Here is a 16,778-nt window from a genome sequence, read left to right on the forward strand (position 1 = left end):
TAACATATCCATCATCTCACAGTTACCCATTTTTTTTGGTTTGTTTTTGTGGCAAGAGAAGCTAAAATCTACTCATTTAGCGTGAATCCCATTTACAGTACAATTTCATTACCCATAGTCCTCATGCTATATATTACTAGATCTCTAGACTTATACATCCTACATATCTGAAAAATATGGAATGCTTCGTGAATTTGCATGTCACCTTTGCACAGGGGCCATGCTAATCTTCTCTATATCATTCCACCTGTAGTATATGTGTTGCTGAAGCAAGTACTAAGCAATTATTTTATACGTAGTACTTTAAATCGAAAGTTCTCTTCTGTCCTTTCTCAAGTGCCTTTGCTCTTCCTGCCAGCAGAGGGTGTTGTTGCTATAGAAAGTTGACACAACACACAGATGGTAATAAAGCCCATCTCTCCACTTGTCTAAGACAAGGTGGAAAGCCCCAAGTAGGAAGCTCACACTACTGCAAGGGACAATGCCTCTCTATTCAAAGGCCAAACAATACCTGCAGACATTGGAGCTCTCGGGCAGGGCTGCATCCAGGCTGACAGGGCTGCTGCTGTTCCTCTCACTGCTCTCATAGCCAGATTCCATTCGTTGGATTAGACGAGGATGCTGTTCTAAAAGCTGACAGCTTGGCCGCACTGGGACCCAGGGCTTGTATTGGGGGCTTGGTCCACCAGCTTTAATGTCATAAGCAGGTGGCTTGCTTAGTTCATCTGGAGTAAACTCTTTGGCTATCCCGATCAAAGGATAAGTATGGAAAAAGAGGTAGATTTAGCATTTGCCTAAAATCAAGACCTAATGCCTCCCTCCATCTACTCCTTCATTAAAACTCATATCCCCAAACAGTCCAACGTCAGAGTAAAAATGCCCCTTGCCAAGTCTACCAGAAAACATAGGTTTTTTAAATACATAAGATACATAAATCAACTTTATCGTAAGCCCAATTCTTCCCACATCATCCCCTCACCTGAATCCTCTGAAAAGGGGCTAAGCTGGGTATAGCCACAATGCTTCCTTTTGTCCTTACTAAAAATACTGTCAATATTCAAAGACTCGCGTTTGGGTCTCCATGTTGGACGATACTTGCTAGAAGAACTGGATTTTGACTCACTGCTGGTACTCTCTATTTCCCAGTCACGAGAGTGCAAAGGCAGGTTCCTAGGAGGTTTTTTGTCAGGCTGGTCACCTCTCCTCCCCCGACAGGGAGATCCTATGTTGGTCTGAGAAGCCAGGGATGGTCTGTTATGGATCATATTGCTGACTGTTTCTTTAAAATCCCTTAGCCTGTTGGTGCTGCTGGATGGTTTGGAGGCACTCCTAGGAGCCTGCTTCTCTTTCAGCGTTTCTCCTAAAAACACAAAGAATAAAACAAAAATAGATGTTTACAGTGATCATGGATACCCAGACCCCAAAGTCTAGAAAGCAACAAAAGCCCTTTAGCAGAAAGGAGAAATTAACAGTCTGGAGTTTGACAAAAGTTTGATGGAGTGAATGAAGAAAGAGAAGCAGTGCAAAGTGGCTTGCCTTCACTGTGGTACCCTGAGGCTTGTGGCTCATCACCTTTCCTCCTACCCCGGCCAGAGCTCCTCTTGCGCTCTATCAGTGACCCTTTCTTGGATGTGTGTTTCTGATTACATTCACTATCAGTCAGGTGTCCTGAAATAACAAGGAAATGGGGGTAAGCTGGTGTCTGAGACTCACCTCCATCCTCTTGAGAACCTAGTCTTTCTTTGGGATTCATGGCAGTACCACAAATTTAGTATACCCATGGATCAGAAGCTGTAGGGATCAAGGCTATCTGATTTAAGTGTAGGAATCTCTCAGTAGATAAATGCAGAGAAGCTCAAGTATTTAATGGGAGCTTCTAAATTTACAATGTCTCCTAAGCAGTCACCAGTCTCAATCTCACTCATAATCTTTCCCAATGACCCAGAAGGACTAAGGACACATTCCTTGGTAATTTTTAAAAGGTGAAAGTTTTAAAGATTATATAAAAGTATCATGTACCCAAATATTTTCACTCTCATAAATTGAAGACAAAGTTTTCCTTTTATTTACTTAGCAATGCATACAAGTAAAGCCTGGTTTGCAGTACATGTGGTATTATCCTGGGTGCCCCTGCCTTTGCCCACAAGAGCTCTCCGATTGTGTATGGCTTTAAGACCCAGTTCTAAAACTTCCTTCCTTAAATGTGGATCATTTAAAAGGACATTTCAACTTTGGTTTATTCTCATTCTTATTCCCAGCCCATGCTCACCAAACTTGGCTTCACCCAGAAATTACACTTCATAGTTCCTCAATACTAATCACTGGGAAATAAACCCAGGAAAGCTAGGCTCTTTTAAGTAACTTGCCCTGCTACATGCCCACAGTATGCAAATGTAATGAGTACGATTTGACAATTGCAAAGGTCGCATTCTAAAGGATATAATCAACTAAGCTGCTGGAAGCCAGAGGTGAATAAAGCAGGTAAATTCAGTTGGCTTAGAGAAAGACAGTCATAGAAAGAAAACTCCTAAGTTCTTAAATGCACTGAGAGCTAACAGAAATTTGTTTTCACATATTAGTACGTGAAAATCCTTATACATATTCAGGTATTAGTGATGTGTAGTGATGTGGATACATATTTTCAATCAATTGCCCCATGCAATCTTTTATTGCATTTATCTGTTCCTTTGCTACCTCTGGGCCCACAAAAAAAAAAAAAAATTAAGAAAGGAGGTAATCACTTAGAGCAACTGAATCGTACAATGTTAAACCAATGGACATGCTCTCCCTGCTCCCACCCCCAACACACACACAAACCCTCAACATAAACCTGACTCTCCTGGAAAATACACTTATTTTATCCTGTGGCTCAGCTTCTCCCTGGTTCACAGTTTCAGAAATATGGTCTTAAAAACACACCTGACACAATCTATGTAGTAGTCATCAAAAGAAATACAACATGGGGGCCGGTCCGGTGGCGCACTGCTACAGTGCGCCGCTTGGGAAGCGCGGCGGCGCTCCCGCATAGTAGTCATCAAAAGAAATACAACATGGGGGCCGGCCCGGTGGCGCACTGCTACAGTGCACCGCTTGGGAAGCGCGGCGGTGCTCCCGCCGAGGGTTCGGATCCCACATACAGACCGGTTCCCGCTCACTGGCTGAGCGAGGTGTGGGCGCAGCACCGAGGGTTGCGATCCCGTTGCTGGTCCCGGTCCGGTCCGGGCGCAACACTGAGGGTTGCGAGCCATTGCCGGACACGAAAAAAGACAAAAAGGAAAAAAAAAAAGAAATACAACATGAATCTGACCAAACCTCTAGGTCTAACTACCAATTTACAAGAAATGGAGAACAGAGAAACATGTTAAAGTATAGCATAGGGATGCAACCAGCAAAATTCAGAATGTGGGAAATCCAAACTACCTAGTTTTTTAACAATAAACTCCAAAACAAAACCTATACAGTTGACCTCTGAATGACACAGGGATTAGGGATGCCAACCCCCCCACCATGCAGTTAAAAAGCCACATATAACTTTTGACACCCCCAAAAATGAACAAGTAATAGCCCACTGCTGACCAGAAAGACTTACCAATAACATAAACAGTCAATTAACATATTTTGTATTTATATGTTATATACTGTATTCTTACAATAAAGTAAGCTAGAGAAAATGTTATTATGAAAATTTTAAAAAGAGAAATACATTTACAACTACTGTACTGTATATTTATTGAAAAAAATTCACATAAAAGTGGCCAATGCAGTTGTTCAAGGGTCAACTGTAGATTAAAAGAAATGTGTAAGATTTATAAACCCATCACAATGTCTGAATCAAACACACAAACCATTAGAAAATTATGATATTTATAAAATAATTGACTGTTTGGGTTTTTTTTGTTTTTTTGTGTTTGGCAGCTAGCCAGTATGGGGATGTGAACCTTTGGTCTTGGTGTTTTAACCCTGTGCTGTAACCAACTGAGCTCATCAGCCAGGCCAAATAATTGGATATCGACTAACTGGATATTTGGAACACTCATTGGTTATTTAGTGGTTTTAGGGAATTATCACTACTATTTTTAAGTACTATAATGTTATGTTTAAAAAAATGATTTCTTATGTTTTAGCTATACATATTAAAATATTTACGGAAGAAGTGATATGATGTCTGGGATTAGCTTCAAAATAATCCATGAGTGGGGGAAGTGGGCAAAGGTACAGGTAAAACCAGATTGTCCATGAGTTATAATTATTGAAACTAGGTGATAGGTACATGGAGGAGCAGTATACTATTCTGTATACTTTTAAATATGTTTGAAATTCATGGTTTTAAAAAAAATAAGTGCTATGCACAGAGTATAAAAAAACCAATCTGAAACTGGGAGCTCACTAATCCCCAAGGTCCCTAAGAGTGTATGGACATTGTTCTAGGCCATAGGTGTTCTATCTCCCATGAGCAGTCACTCAGTGTTCTTCCTTTTATGCCTTAAACTAATTTCTTCCACTGACACAGGCTTTTCATCCTACAGATGAACAAAACAATTCAAGAATATTCTCTGCATGGAACTCACAATAACAAACAGGCTATCTTTCATTCTTTTGCTTCTCTGTCCTTCAGGAAGCCTAGCAAGCTGATGGGCAGATGTCCCTTGCCCATGGGCAGATGTCCCTTGCCCATTTATATGCCCCTTCTCTCAAAGTGATTCACTGAGGACAAAAGCTGACATGAGAACATGACAAGGTGCAAGACCACAAGGGTTTAATGGGCACTATGGGAAGGACAGGGATCAACAGGATAATAGGAGAAAATCAGACTTCAGCACAATCACATCAATAATCACATGACAGTGCTTCTTATCAATATGCTGCTGTTGACAGCAGTATGTGCAATGGAGCTTCCTTGTTCATTCAGAACTGTGTTGATTCTTTGTATCCCACTCAATTACCCAAGTTCTGTGACTTTTTGCCTTTACATGGCAAACATTTCTGACTTGCCTCAGTTTCTTTTTCTTGGGAGACCTTCTATATAGGAATTGAATCAGGCAAGCAGGGTCCACTGTATAAGTCCCTACCTGTGTCTCGACTGCTCTGAGACATGGAATCATTCTCCACATTATAGATGACTGTCCCCTGAGAATCAGAAGAGAAGTGACTGACCACAGACTCATGGTGGCAGTGTTTGTAGGGATAGCTCTCCGTTGAGGAATCTGTTCGAGTGTCACTTGAGATGGAGGGCTCCCTCCCTGAGGGAAGGAGACACATACGCAAAAGTGAGGAAGGTAAGAAGAACAGTGAGAGAAAGAAGGAAAAGAGGTGGATGCAACAAAAGTCCCTAAGGCAAGAACTTCCTAGATGGAAGGGTGAGGACATACCACAGAGCCATATTTCCCAACATCCAACTTCCCGATCACCAAGACACACATATAATTCCTCCCATCCCTGCCCATACCTTGCTGAAGCCTTCACTTTGCCTGCCACTGTGAAAAATTGTGGGGCTTTTAGAAAACCGATGGGGGGGGAAGTGGAAGAAATGAAAGAGTTGTGAAAAGTAGATCTATTTAGATTGAAAGCCCCAGGCCAAACTGTTATACAAAACCAGTTGTTCTTCTATCCCGTAGTCTTTCTCCTATACTTCCAGGAATGTCACTTTAAAAAATTTAATTGACATTATATGCATTTTTAATATTGCTGAGAAAGTAGAAGGCTGTTATTTATACTTTCGGTGAATTGGTTCAATCAGACTGCTTTCTTCTGAACACCCAGCTGAGATAAACACAACAGGTGTTTGACTGAAAGGAGGAGAAGTATAGCAGGTCTAGGTGGAGTACAAGAGTAGGAAGAAAGCACTAGGTACCAAGCACAAGGGAGGTTCACAGGGGAGGGAGAAAGATTTCAAAGTCAAGTATCTTCTCTTTCAAAATTACACTATGGGCCGGTCCTAGATCCAGTAGAGTAAACAACCATTTCTTCTTCCTCCTTTTCAAATATCAAGACAAAAGTATTAGGGTTATAGTTCAAATATATTATGAGTCTCTGTGGGTTAGCCTGAGACTTTAACCATCGAGCTGAAAATTGTTTCCTTAGGAAAACATTAAGTTCCAAACAATTGACTTAGAAGTGAACAACTGATTCATAAACTGAGGAACATCACTACTGCATTTGGAATTTTAAAACAAAAATCTCTCATCCCAAACAAAATGACTAGCTTTGTAGAGACTCAAATAATTTTTCTTGTCCTAACAACTCATTTAAGTCACTGTTAAATTGCTAATAAGAATCAGTCATCTTTACTGATATTAGAAGGCTAAACACTGAGCCTCACAAACTTAATATTTCAGTCTAAATAAACATAATTTCCTTCTCACTTTTGAGTTGGGACCAAGTGAATTAGGCAACACATTTTTGAAGGCTGAAGGAAACAAAGCCTGTCACAAGTTAGGCTCTAGCATAAGTTGGCATTTCTTTCTTACCCCTAATGCATCCCCTTTCTCCAAGCTATGTAATGTGTTAGGCACTAATTACTATGATTCCCAACTGTCTGCTCACATGAGATGGGCGTGAGGAGAAGTAAAGAGCTAGGCTGCTCACCTGAATCTTCACTATCATAGCACGTCCTGTTGTACGACTGGAACTCAACTTGGGGAGGCAGGTCCTGGGTGGACACTGGGGTACCCTGGGGATCTGCGTAAAGCAGCAGCAAGGGCTGATAATGTCCCTTGATGCATTTGGTCACCACATCCTTCCATTTGGGCCCAATCTGTACCAAAACAAGAAGAACGTGATAATTATACCTCATATCCACAATTCAAACCATGCCTTCCTGTACTGTTTTTCTAAAGAAAGTGAAAGAGATGAAAAGGCAGGAACTGGGTAAAGAGACAACTAAAGAAATCTTAGACCAGAAAGTAACACATTTTTTGTTAAATCTTTTTTTACTAAATTCTTTTAGAAAGCATTACAACCCTACAAAAGAAAGGAAGTATGAATAAAATTAATTTCTGTAAAACATCAATTCAATTGTGAAATATGAATAAGTTCTTAAAGGTACATGTGCTATGTGAGGGACTTCAGCTTCCTTGGTGACCAACTTCTTTTCACAAACATCATATTAAAGCCCTTGCTTGAAATTTGCATTTCCATAATTTTCCCCCAAATATTAAAATCACTTCTATGAAGCTGAAGAGCAGACAGAAATGCTCACAGACAGCCTTTAAGTAAATGACATTCAGTTTCAGAGTTCACACATGGCAGGACCTAAAATGTCAAACTGCTTAGAATAGACAGCTGAAACCTCTCGGCCTAAGCCATGTGCTGGATTCAGCTCTGCTACCACAGTGGAAAAGAGTAACAGAACCACCATGAAGTACCAATCCAAATGAATCCTCAAAATAACCCATCTTAAGCTTGAACCAGTCACATTCTTAGATGGTGTGCTCTTGGAGTTGAACAACTAGCACAGCGCTTTGTTCATAATAGATGTTCAGTAAATTTGTAACTGAGTTATTATTTCAATTAAAACATATTTATGTGCTTTTCACATACAAATCTTATTTAATACTTCCTAAGAGTATTTTTCAAATAAAAAAAACTAAAGCTCAAAGAATTTATATAAGTTGCTGCAAATTACAGAAATGTCACAAAAAAAAACAAAGAAGAATGAGGGAATTTGACAAAGACTTCATCATTTGTGAAAGATACTGCTTAAAGTACATGGATTGGTTTAGATCATAGTCAGCAGTCCCTCTAGCAGCTAACCTTATCACAAGGGGCTTCCTAACTCAGGCAGATCACCTAAACCACTTCAGCCACAGACTTTGGGGTTTAGACAATACCAAGTTTCCTCCTTTAAGTATCTCCATAGCCCTATTTCTCCCTACGCTATCCTGAAAAACATATTAATCCATGATAGGGCACTTGAGGAGATAAACATCAGAGAATAATTTATAGCAGCCCTGAGACAAAGCATTACCCACTGATAATTATAAGATTTGGAATTTTGAACTTCATGTTAACTATATAACCTAATTTAAGGCATTAGTCTGTTCCCACTCAAATATTTAAAAAAATACTTTGTCAACAATAAATGTAGAACTATGCTGAATGCCTGGTGAGGGGATTCAGGGAAAATAATGAAAGATATATTCATCCTGTCCTTGAAAAACTAGCCATCTAGTTCTTTATGAGGTTATGAATACCCTCATAAATTCGATAAACACGCAGACCAAAAAATATAAAATATGTCTTAAAGAGGTTTGGGGGAGAGTCACCATTCAAAATTATAAAAATAAAACACTGAGACAAATAATTATTCTTGGTGTTTTGTTACAGTCACCAAACACTTCAAGAAGGGCTTGAATATTCCTACCTCCTTAACATGAGCATCATCAAAATACATCCATTTGCGGATCTTTGTTTGGAAAAAGAATGTAGAATAATGTTTGCCGTAGTAACAGATCATCCCGACTAAGTACAGTTCAGACTGCTTGGCCCGATCATCCGTCACTCTGAAAAACAGCTGTGGGGAAAGAAGAGAGAGGATCGCCACATACTCAACCATTTCACATCGTCTCTCAGCAGACTCCCCACCGATACGTCTTAGTTAAGGTTAGGTACTGACTTGTTCTCCTCCCTTCAGTCTAAGGTTTTTTGCTAGTCCACATTAATCATCAGAAATTAACCTAAAAAGGCAAAAAGTAGGGAAAGACAGGACACATAGTGGCCAGTAAATTTGTGAGGTGGTGACGTTTCTTCATACCTTTCAATCATATTTTCTTGCTTGGGCCTATCTTAAGAGGAGCCAGGAAAGTTTTAAAAGACAACAAAACTCTCTCAAGTTTCAAAGGTTTCTTATCAGCTAGCCCCACAAATATAAATTTCCTACTGAGAACCTAAGTAGGGGGTAAGAAAGCCCTGAGGAGGAACAAAACAGCTATACTATTAATAGCATCTCAATTCCTAGGTGCCCAGCCCTGTTCTAACTGCTAAGAGACATACCAAAAAAATTGAAGGATTCTGGCCTTGAGGAATTTATTTGGTTGAGAAAATAATCATAAAAACTAAACCAGAACAGTACAGAATATGTAGACTATAGGAATTTAGAAAAAAGGAGATTTTATTGTGCACTGCCTACTCAGGTCAGATTCCTAGAGAAGGAAAACTAAAATAAGATCCCAGGTATTTCATTTATTCTCAGTCGTGGCTTAATGATATTAAAAAACAGCAAAGGCTGTCCTTAGTCACAGGACTATCAGAAAGAAAAGCCAGTAGAAAGGAAACCACAGAGTTTCTGGTTCTTCTCTTGAACTGAAGGAAAATCCTAGCTGTACCTACACGAGGGCATGGAGATGATAAGGTAGAGGCCTAGGTCTGGAGTATTTTTTCCTATCTATTCCCCTGGAGAGATGCACAGAAAACCAGTAAGCCACTATATTCTCTTCATTCTGCTTCATTACCTTCTCAACAGACACTAGTTCCTCAACATCAATTTCTTATTCTTGGACTCAGGTCACCAACTTTTACCTCCTTCAACTCCCATAGCAGCTCTAGTGAGGACTGCCCACTCCTTTGACCTGACCACCTCGTTGGTTGAACACAATTCCCTACTTTATACTGGTATAAACCAACAATAAGTAGAGCATGCAATAACTCTATGAATTAATTGACTTTTATCAGTAGCTAAGTTCTGCCCATCTTGTCTTTCAAGGCCAATGTCAACCGATTTCTTCTTAAAAGCCTTTGCTACCTATACAAAGGAAGTAAGTGAGCATATACACAAGTATATCTGTCCATCTAGGACATACCTTTTTGTTTAATGCTCACTGCCCTTGAGCAATACTAAGACACAAAAACTCTAAGTCAGAGATAAAGGTAACTAACACGTACATCACCCAGCTTAAGGCAGGTACCCAGGCTGTGGATGACATCCTCTGCCAAGTCTGAGTGGTCGGAGTCCCATACCAGCCCAATTGTGATAATCTGTGGAGCGTTCATCAGCACACGACGAATCCGGATCCTCTCCCCACAGTTACTCTGAAACACATAGATAAGGCTAGTTGAACATGTTTCCCACAGGCTCGGCCTCAATCTCACTGACCTCACCCCTCCCACTTGGAACCCCACCCTTAACTTAAAACTCACCGGACAGTTCCGCAGATCCCCCATGGTGCTGGCATTCTGCAGCAGCTCACCAAACATGCTTGGTGAAGGTTTCTCACGTTTTTCCAGCATACAAATAGCCTGATTGCTTCAAGATGGGGAATAGAAAGGAGATGATGGTGGGAGCTGTACTGCACTACAACTAAATCAAATAAATCATTCATGCAAACTCCTAACTCACATATTTGGCTTTCTTTCTCTACCCACTATACCAAAGCCCCTTGTCCTGACCAGGCTCAGTGTCCCACAAATATAGTGAGTACCTCTACCTGTCCCAAAATGCAAAGCTCATAGAATCCCCATTCCTCCTCCCACTTTGCTGGCCAGAACTAAGTCTAAGGGGAGGGATGGAAGAAGAAAGAAGGAGAACACAGGTTATTTTTAAATTACAGTCCTGAGATCCTACAATATAGCACAGACTCAGCAATAAGGATGTAAGCTACCTGGATGCCTTCAGTTAAAACCCAATCATCTAGAGGAATACCTTAAGGGTACAATAGAGAACCCTGTAAGACTCACCAAAGAGAAGTGGTAGAGATGTAATGTACCATCTGGATGAAAGGCAGTGGATCAGAGGTGGCACCACAGCTAGTACATACACACTGGGCAGGAGAGAAAAAAGCAAAACTAAGCAGCAACAGTCACAAACTGTTTTGGCACCTATTTAACACCCCACATCCCAGGATAATATGTTCTAGAAGAAAAGGTCTAAGAAGAGATGGAGATAGAGATAGGGTTCACCTGTTCAAACAATGTCATTGCAAATTTCTGGTGGGAAATGCAGTGCTGGGCTGTACATATATCCTCTTTGGTTTCATCAGCAATGTGGAAGTGAATTCTCATCAGTAGGTTTTCCTGAAAGGGAAAGAAGAAAAGGAGTGCACCAACAAAACTTAACAGACAAATGTACATACTGGTAAGCAGTTTAGCCAGAGAAACAGCCACCCTCCTGGAAGGGAAAAATATCTGATTTTTTAAAAACCTTTTAACTTAAAATAATTACAAATTTACAGCAAGTTTTAAAATATATAGAGGAGGTTCCATGTACCTTTCACCCAGTTTCCTCCAACATAGTACAATATCAAAACCAGGAAATGTACATTGATACAATCCAGAGTTTATTTAGATTTCACCAGTTTTACATGCACTCATGTGGGTGTGTATGTGTGTGTGTAGAGCTCTATGCAATTTTTTTATCTTTAACTCATCTGGTTCATTTTTTGTATATATACATGTATACATTTTATATATACATGTATGTATACATTTTTGTATATATACATATATACATTTTATACATGTATATATACACATATATTTTATACATGTATATATACAAATACATATATGTGCATATATTTAAAGCTACACTAAGCAAACATAAGAGAAAGTGAATGAAGAGCAGATAAATGAAGTGGCAGCTGTAGATGATATGGGAATCAGTACTGGTTTTTCTGACTTTCAGAAACAAGAGATTCTACAGCACATTTGATGCTAACAGATCTAGTAGAGAGAATGACAAATAAAAATACCAACAACAAAAAAATCCCAACAAAATCCTTAGGAAAATAAGAGAAGAGACAGCCTCCAAAGCACAAGAGGAAAGGTTTAAGTGCCATTGGCTTACAATGAGAAGTAAAAAAAACAGGAAGATGTGCGAGCATATTTGCAGAGTTGGTAATGAGGAGGTGTGAGTTCCCTCCAATGGCTACTAGTTCTTAATGAAGTATGAGCTGCAGTCAGCAACTACCACAGGAAGTGGGATTTGGCAGACAAGACAGAAGTTTTGAAATAGACATCCCAGAGTAGATCTGCAGAGCAGTTCTGAGCGTCCACTTGAGGTTTGTAATTATGAATTTAAGGTACAACTGGTGGGCCAGATTGGCTATTTTCTTGCCTGATAATAGTGATTCGGGTTCAAGCAGAGGTGAATAATTGGGCTCACCCAGACGAAGAGAATGGAGGGAGATGGGGAGTGGAAGGTGTGGACCACAGAATTGATGCTGCTTAAGGAGGGAAGCAAAGGCAGGAGATTAATGGTGAGAGTGTCAGGGCAGGTTTGGAGGACAAAGATAAAAAATTTTTGCAGAGGGCGTAGTTGAAAGAGTAAGCAAGAAAGCCAGGAGGTGGTGAATGTACACGTATTTAAATTCAAAAGGTACTGTAACTCCTAGTCAAGGGTCCAGGGAGTGACTAGGGATGTATGCAGAAGGCCAGAACAGAAGACAAGGACACTAGTGTTGGGGATATCAAGGAACGTGGGAGCCATAGTGTTGAGCAGCTCCATCCCTGGGATACAGAAAATAATGACAAAGCAGGAGTGGAAGACTCTAAGCCAGGAGGAGGTAAACTCTTCAATGACTGAGCAGTGACTAGAAGGTCAATGCCAGCACTAAAAGGGGAGAGCATACAACCAGAGGCAAAATGTTCAAAGGAGAAGCGGGATGACTGGTTTGCAAGAGGGAGGGCCGGTGAGGACTGATGGTCTGAGTTGCCACAAGGAGGCCACCAACCCTACCTCTGATGCTGAGGCACAAAAGGTGAGGGTAAAAAAGTAGCCTCCATTTCAAAGGTACAGAACAATCAATACCCTCAGGGAATAATCAGGTTTCAAAGAAAATCAAGACATGGAGGGATCATTTAAAACAAGGTTAAATAGGGCCGGCCCGGTGGCGCATTGGATGGTGCGCCGCTTGGGAGGCGCGGCGGCGCTCCCACCCGAGGGTTCGGATCCCACATACAGACCGGTTCCCACTCACTGGCTGAGCGAGGCGCGGGAGCAACACCGAGGGTTGCAATCCTGTTGCTGGTCCCCGGTCCGGTACGGGGGCAACACTGAGGGTTGCGATCCGTTGCCGGACACGGAAAAAAGACAAAAAAAAAAACAAGGTTAAATATATACAGAGGTTTGCTGACCACAAAGCATACATTCTGAAGGTGACAGCTGGTTAAGCGTGGGAGAGAGCTGGGGTCCAACCAGGGGATGTACACAGCAGCATGGTGAGCACTCCCATAGTAATGGATGACTAAAGGCAGGGAAAGCAGTCACCAGGCACCATGGGATTTGGGGGGGCACTAGGTCCTAGGGCTGTAATCCTGAATGCCGGAAGCCATATTAACTGCAAGGAAGCAATGTAGTAGAACTGCTCCCACTTGTTAAACATGTGTAAAATGGCACAGTACACGGCCTGGCACTTTTCTAAGAGCCAAGAGAGAGAGAGAGAGAGAGAGAGAGAGAGAGAGAGAGAGAGAGAGAGAGAGAGAGAGAGAGAGAACAAACTACGTGGGAAAGATTCCAGCCATTCCCCATTTTCTTCCCATTGCCGCTCAGACACCAGTACAAATCACCACCCACCAGAGGTTTAATTTTCCAGGTAAGAAGGTCAGTTCAGAGAGGGTTCCTGCCTTGTCCCCATCCAGGGGTGAAGATCTGCAGAGCATCCTGGGAATGTCCACGCTCAGAGGAGCCAGGGACTAGTCCCTCAGCAAGTAGAGAAACAGGTCCCAGGATCTCATGCCACCTCGTCCTCTTTGCTCTCCTCTTCACTCTCATGATACTGTCTGCGGATGGTGATAACAAAGACATCAGAATCGTCTTCAGAGCTGGGCTCTTCTGATGACTGTGGCTCATCTCAGAGTTCTTGTTGAGCTTGTCTGTTCCTTTTGTTGTGTTTCTCAGCCACTTCAGAGAAGGCCTCAGGCCAGAGCCCCTCCTTCTGCAGAGAGTGCCCATGGTCCTTGCAGAGCGCAAAGGAGATCTCAGCCTTCACCTTTTCTCCTTCTTCAATGGGGTCAACAATAAGAAAGTCCTCTTTCTTGTCCAGATGTTCTTGTGGTATTTGGAGGACATGCTCATCAGGAAGCACTGTCCTTGAGCTGCTTCCACATCACACAGATTGTTCCCTGGGGTCCTGAGTACCCTCATGATCTGCTGCTTGTAGGAGGGCACCATGTGCTCCCCCAGCACCTCATTCACCACATGCTTCCTCTTGGGGACTTGAAATATGCTGGGCCCTGTCCCAGGGTGGTTAGGAACACAGAGACTGTCAATGCCTCCTCCTGAGTTCCTTGGATGGCAGGTTCAGAACCCAGGACTGTTTTGAAGATAGCAAGGGGCGTTTTACCTCTGGCTCTCAGCTCCCAAGGCCAACCTCATTTTCCAGGATGGATGCTGAGAGTGCCTCGTCCTCAATTCCCTTCAAGACTGAGCCAACAAAAGCACAAAAAAGTGACTTGCTGGCGGTCACAACAGTAACATCAGCTTGGACTCAGGTCACTGGTGTCCCCAGTTCACACCAGCCCAACTGCCTCTGTACAATTTTGTCACATGTATAGAGTCAAGTGACAACCATCACAATCAAGATACAGAACAGTTCCATCACCCCAACATAACCTCATGTTACCTATCCCTTTATACCCTTTCCTATCCAACCCCATCCCTAACCCCCCGCAACCACCAATCTGTTCTCCCATCCTATCGTTTTATTTCAAGAATGTTACATTAATGAGATCACATCATATACAAACTTTTGATATTGCATTTTTCACTCAGTACAATTCCCTTAAACCCATCCAAGTTGTTGTGTAAATCAAAACTCCATTCTTTTAAATTGCTGCACAGTATTCCATGGTAAAGAAGTACTGTACCACAGTTTGTTTAACCACCTGCCCAATGAAGCACATTTGAGTTGTTTCCAGTTCTTTACTATCATGAATAAAGCTTCTATGAACATTCATGTATTGGTTTTTGAAGGAACATAAGTTTTCATTTCTCTGGGATGCATGTCCAGGAATGCAACTGCTGGATCATATGGTAGTTTGCATGTTAGTTTTTTAAGAAACTGCCAAACTGTTTTCCAGAGTAGCTATATCATCTACATCCTCATTAGCAATATAACAGTGATCCAGTTTTTCAGGAGTACCTCTGATTTTGGCCCATGGGATGTACGTTACTCTCAGATTTTTTTAAAAGGATGCACAGAGAGAGTCTTTTGAAGTATGAGGTAGAATGCAGAGTTCAGAATGCTGGGGCACTGGGGGCAATGTAGGTATCTACATAGCATATCCCACTTGAGCTAGGGACTGAGTTACTCCCTGTTTAATTATCTTCAGAAATGAAGGAGTTATCAAAGCGTGATCCCCAGACCAGCAGCAGCAGTCTTAGCATCACCTGGGAACTTGTTAGAGATGAATATTCGTGGGCCCCACACCAGGCCCACTGAATCAGAAGTTTTGGGGGTACAGCCCAGCAATTTGTATTTTAATAAGCCTTCACTCCTCTGTAGGTGAGAGCCACTGTTTTATGGAATGGGAAATACAATACTACCTTAATCCTGAAGGAAAAATAATAAACCCACTAGGCAATTCACACTGCAATATCAGAGACACTTTGGAGCTCTGAAAAACTGGAAAAGCTCCTAATCCTAACTGCGGAAATAAGAGCACAGTAAATGCCCCTGTAAAGTAGCCAGTTCCTGACAGAGACCATCAACAGTCTCACCTCATATCAAAGAGGGCCAGAGGCCAGCACTTACAAAGCACTCCGCAGCATCATCCATAATTCCCAGCTGGAAACGTTGTTCATCCTGGAAAGTCTTTGCCAGAGCACTGCGGAGAGTGTCAGATGGAAGCACTTTTTCACTACTACACTGAAACTGGTTAAAGATTCCCTGTAGGGAAGGGGTTAGACAAGAGAAAAGGAACAATGTGTTATTAAGCTTCTACACATCCCAGTCAGTTATATTAGCATCTTCGCGCTGATAGCTATAGAACCAAATGTAGATCCCATTGGTTGATATGTGTGCACTTAGTAATTGAAAAAAAAAAAAGAGTCAGAATGAAGGGCGAGATCTGTGCTGATAAGGATCCTCACTGGTCCATCTGAGTGTGATGCCACCAAGAACACATTAGGAGAGACCGTTGTCATGAATTAATGTAATGCAGTGACCTAATTTCCTCTGATACAGATAGAGGTAGATGATTAGATAAAAAAGGGTAAATTACGTGTAAACGAAATGGCAAATTATTACCTGGGGGCTCATCCTATTAAATTTGCCCCCTATTTTTAAAATTTTCAGCTAATATAAAATTACCAAAAAGTACAAAGAACAATATAACAAAAACCTGTGTGTCTAACACCCAGAAATAAACATTCCATCATGTTTACTTCCAGTCTATAAAGCTAAAGTCCTGTTTAAGACTGCTCCACCCTTTCTTTACCACCCACTTACTGTCATGAGTTTGTTGCATAATCTTGTTTTTAATTCTTTTACAGATGTAATCCCTAAATACTACATAGTACACTTTTGTGTGTGTATATGTATTTTTTTGTTTATGTAAAAAGTATCACACTGAATTTTACTTTTGTATGGTTTTTCTTTTTCATTTTTTGCTTGTTTTTTTTTTTTTAATTCAGCATTGTTTTTGAGATCTATCCATGATGATATACTCATACCTGGTACATTCTTTTTCTCTGCTGTATAGCAATTTATTCAGTGACTATACCACATCTATTTATCTATTTCTTTACTGACAGACATTTTGGCAGTCTCCAGTTTTTTGCTATTAAAAAGAGGCTATGACAACTTGTACTTCCACCAATATATGATATAAACTTGTTCATATTC

General features: G+C 41.2%; 1 protein-coding gene and 1 pseudogene across 9 annotated transcripts in view; both read right to left on the reverse strand.

Moving 5' to 3' along the window:
- Positions 1–16,778, reverse strand: part of USP54 (ubiquitin specific peptidase 54) — a 64,486-nt gene that overhangs the window by 23,210 nt on the left and 24,498 nt on the right. For 5 of the 9 annotated variants that reach the window (XM_008582188.1, XM_008582184.1, XM_008582186.1 and 2 more), the window contains exons 4-14: positions 15,687–15,821; positions 10,894–11,007; positions 10,672–10,754; positions 10,135–10,240; positions 9,880–10,026; positions 8,363–8,512; positions 6,586–6,754; positions 5,070–5,240; positions 1,537–1,668; positions 980–1,360; positions 512–743 (exon numbers count right to left, since the gene is read on the reverse strand). In XM_008582188.1, the coding sequence (XP_008580410.1) occupies positions 512–743; positions 980–1,360; positions 1,537–1,668; positions 5,070–5,240; positions 6,586–6,754; positions 8,363–8,512; positions 9,880–10,026; positions 10,135–10,240; positions 10,672–10,754; positions 10,894–11,007; positions 15,687–15,821 (1,820 nt within the window). The remainder of the gene's footprint in view (positions 1–511; positions 744–979; positions 1,361–1,536; positions 1,669–5,069; positions 5,241–6,585; positions 6,755–8,362; positions 8,513–9,879; positions 10,027–10,134; positions 10,241–10,671; positions 10,755–10,893; positions 11,008–15,686; positions 15,822–16,778) is intronic. The other 4 variants (XM_008582190.1, XM_008582187.1, XM_008582183.1 and 1 more) reach the window with 3 other exon arrangements.
- Positions 13,635–14,589, reverse strand: LOC103598212 (annotated as a pseudogene).

Source organism: Galeopterus variegatus, unplaced genomic scaffold, assembly GCF_000696425.1.
Source record: "Galeopterus variegatus unplaced genomic scaffold, G_variegatus-3.0.2 Scaffold2529, whole genome shotgun sequence".
Taxonomy (NCBI): Eukaryota; Metazoa; Chordata; class Mammalia; order Dermoptera; family Cynocephalidae; genus Galeopterus; species Galeopterus variegatus.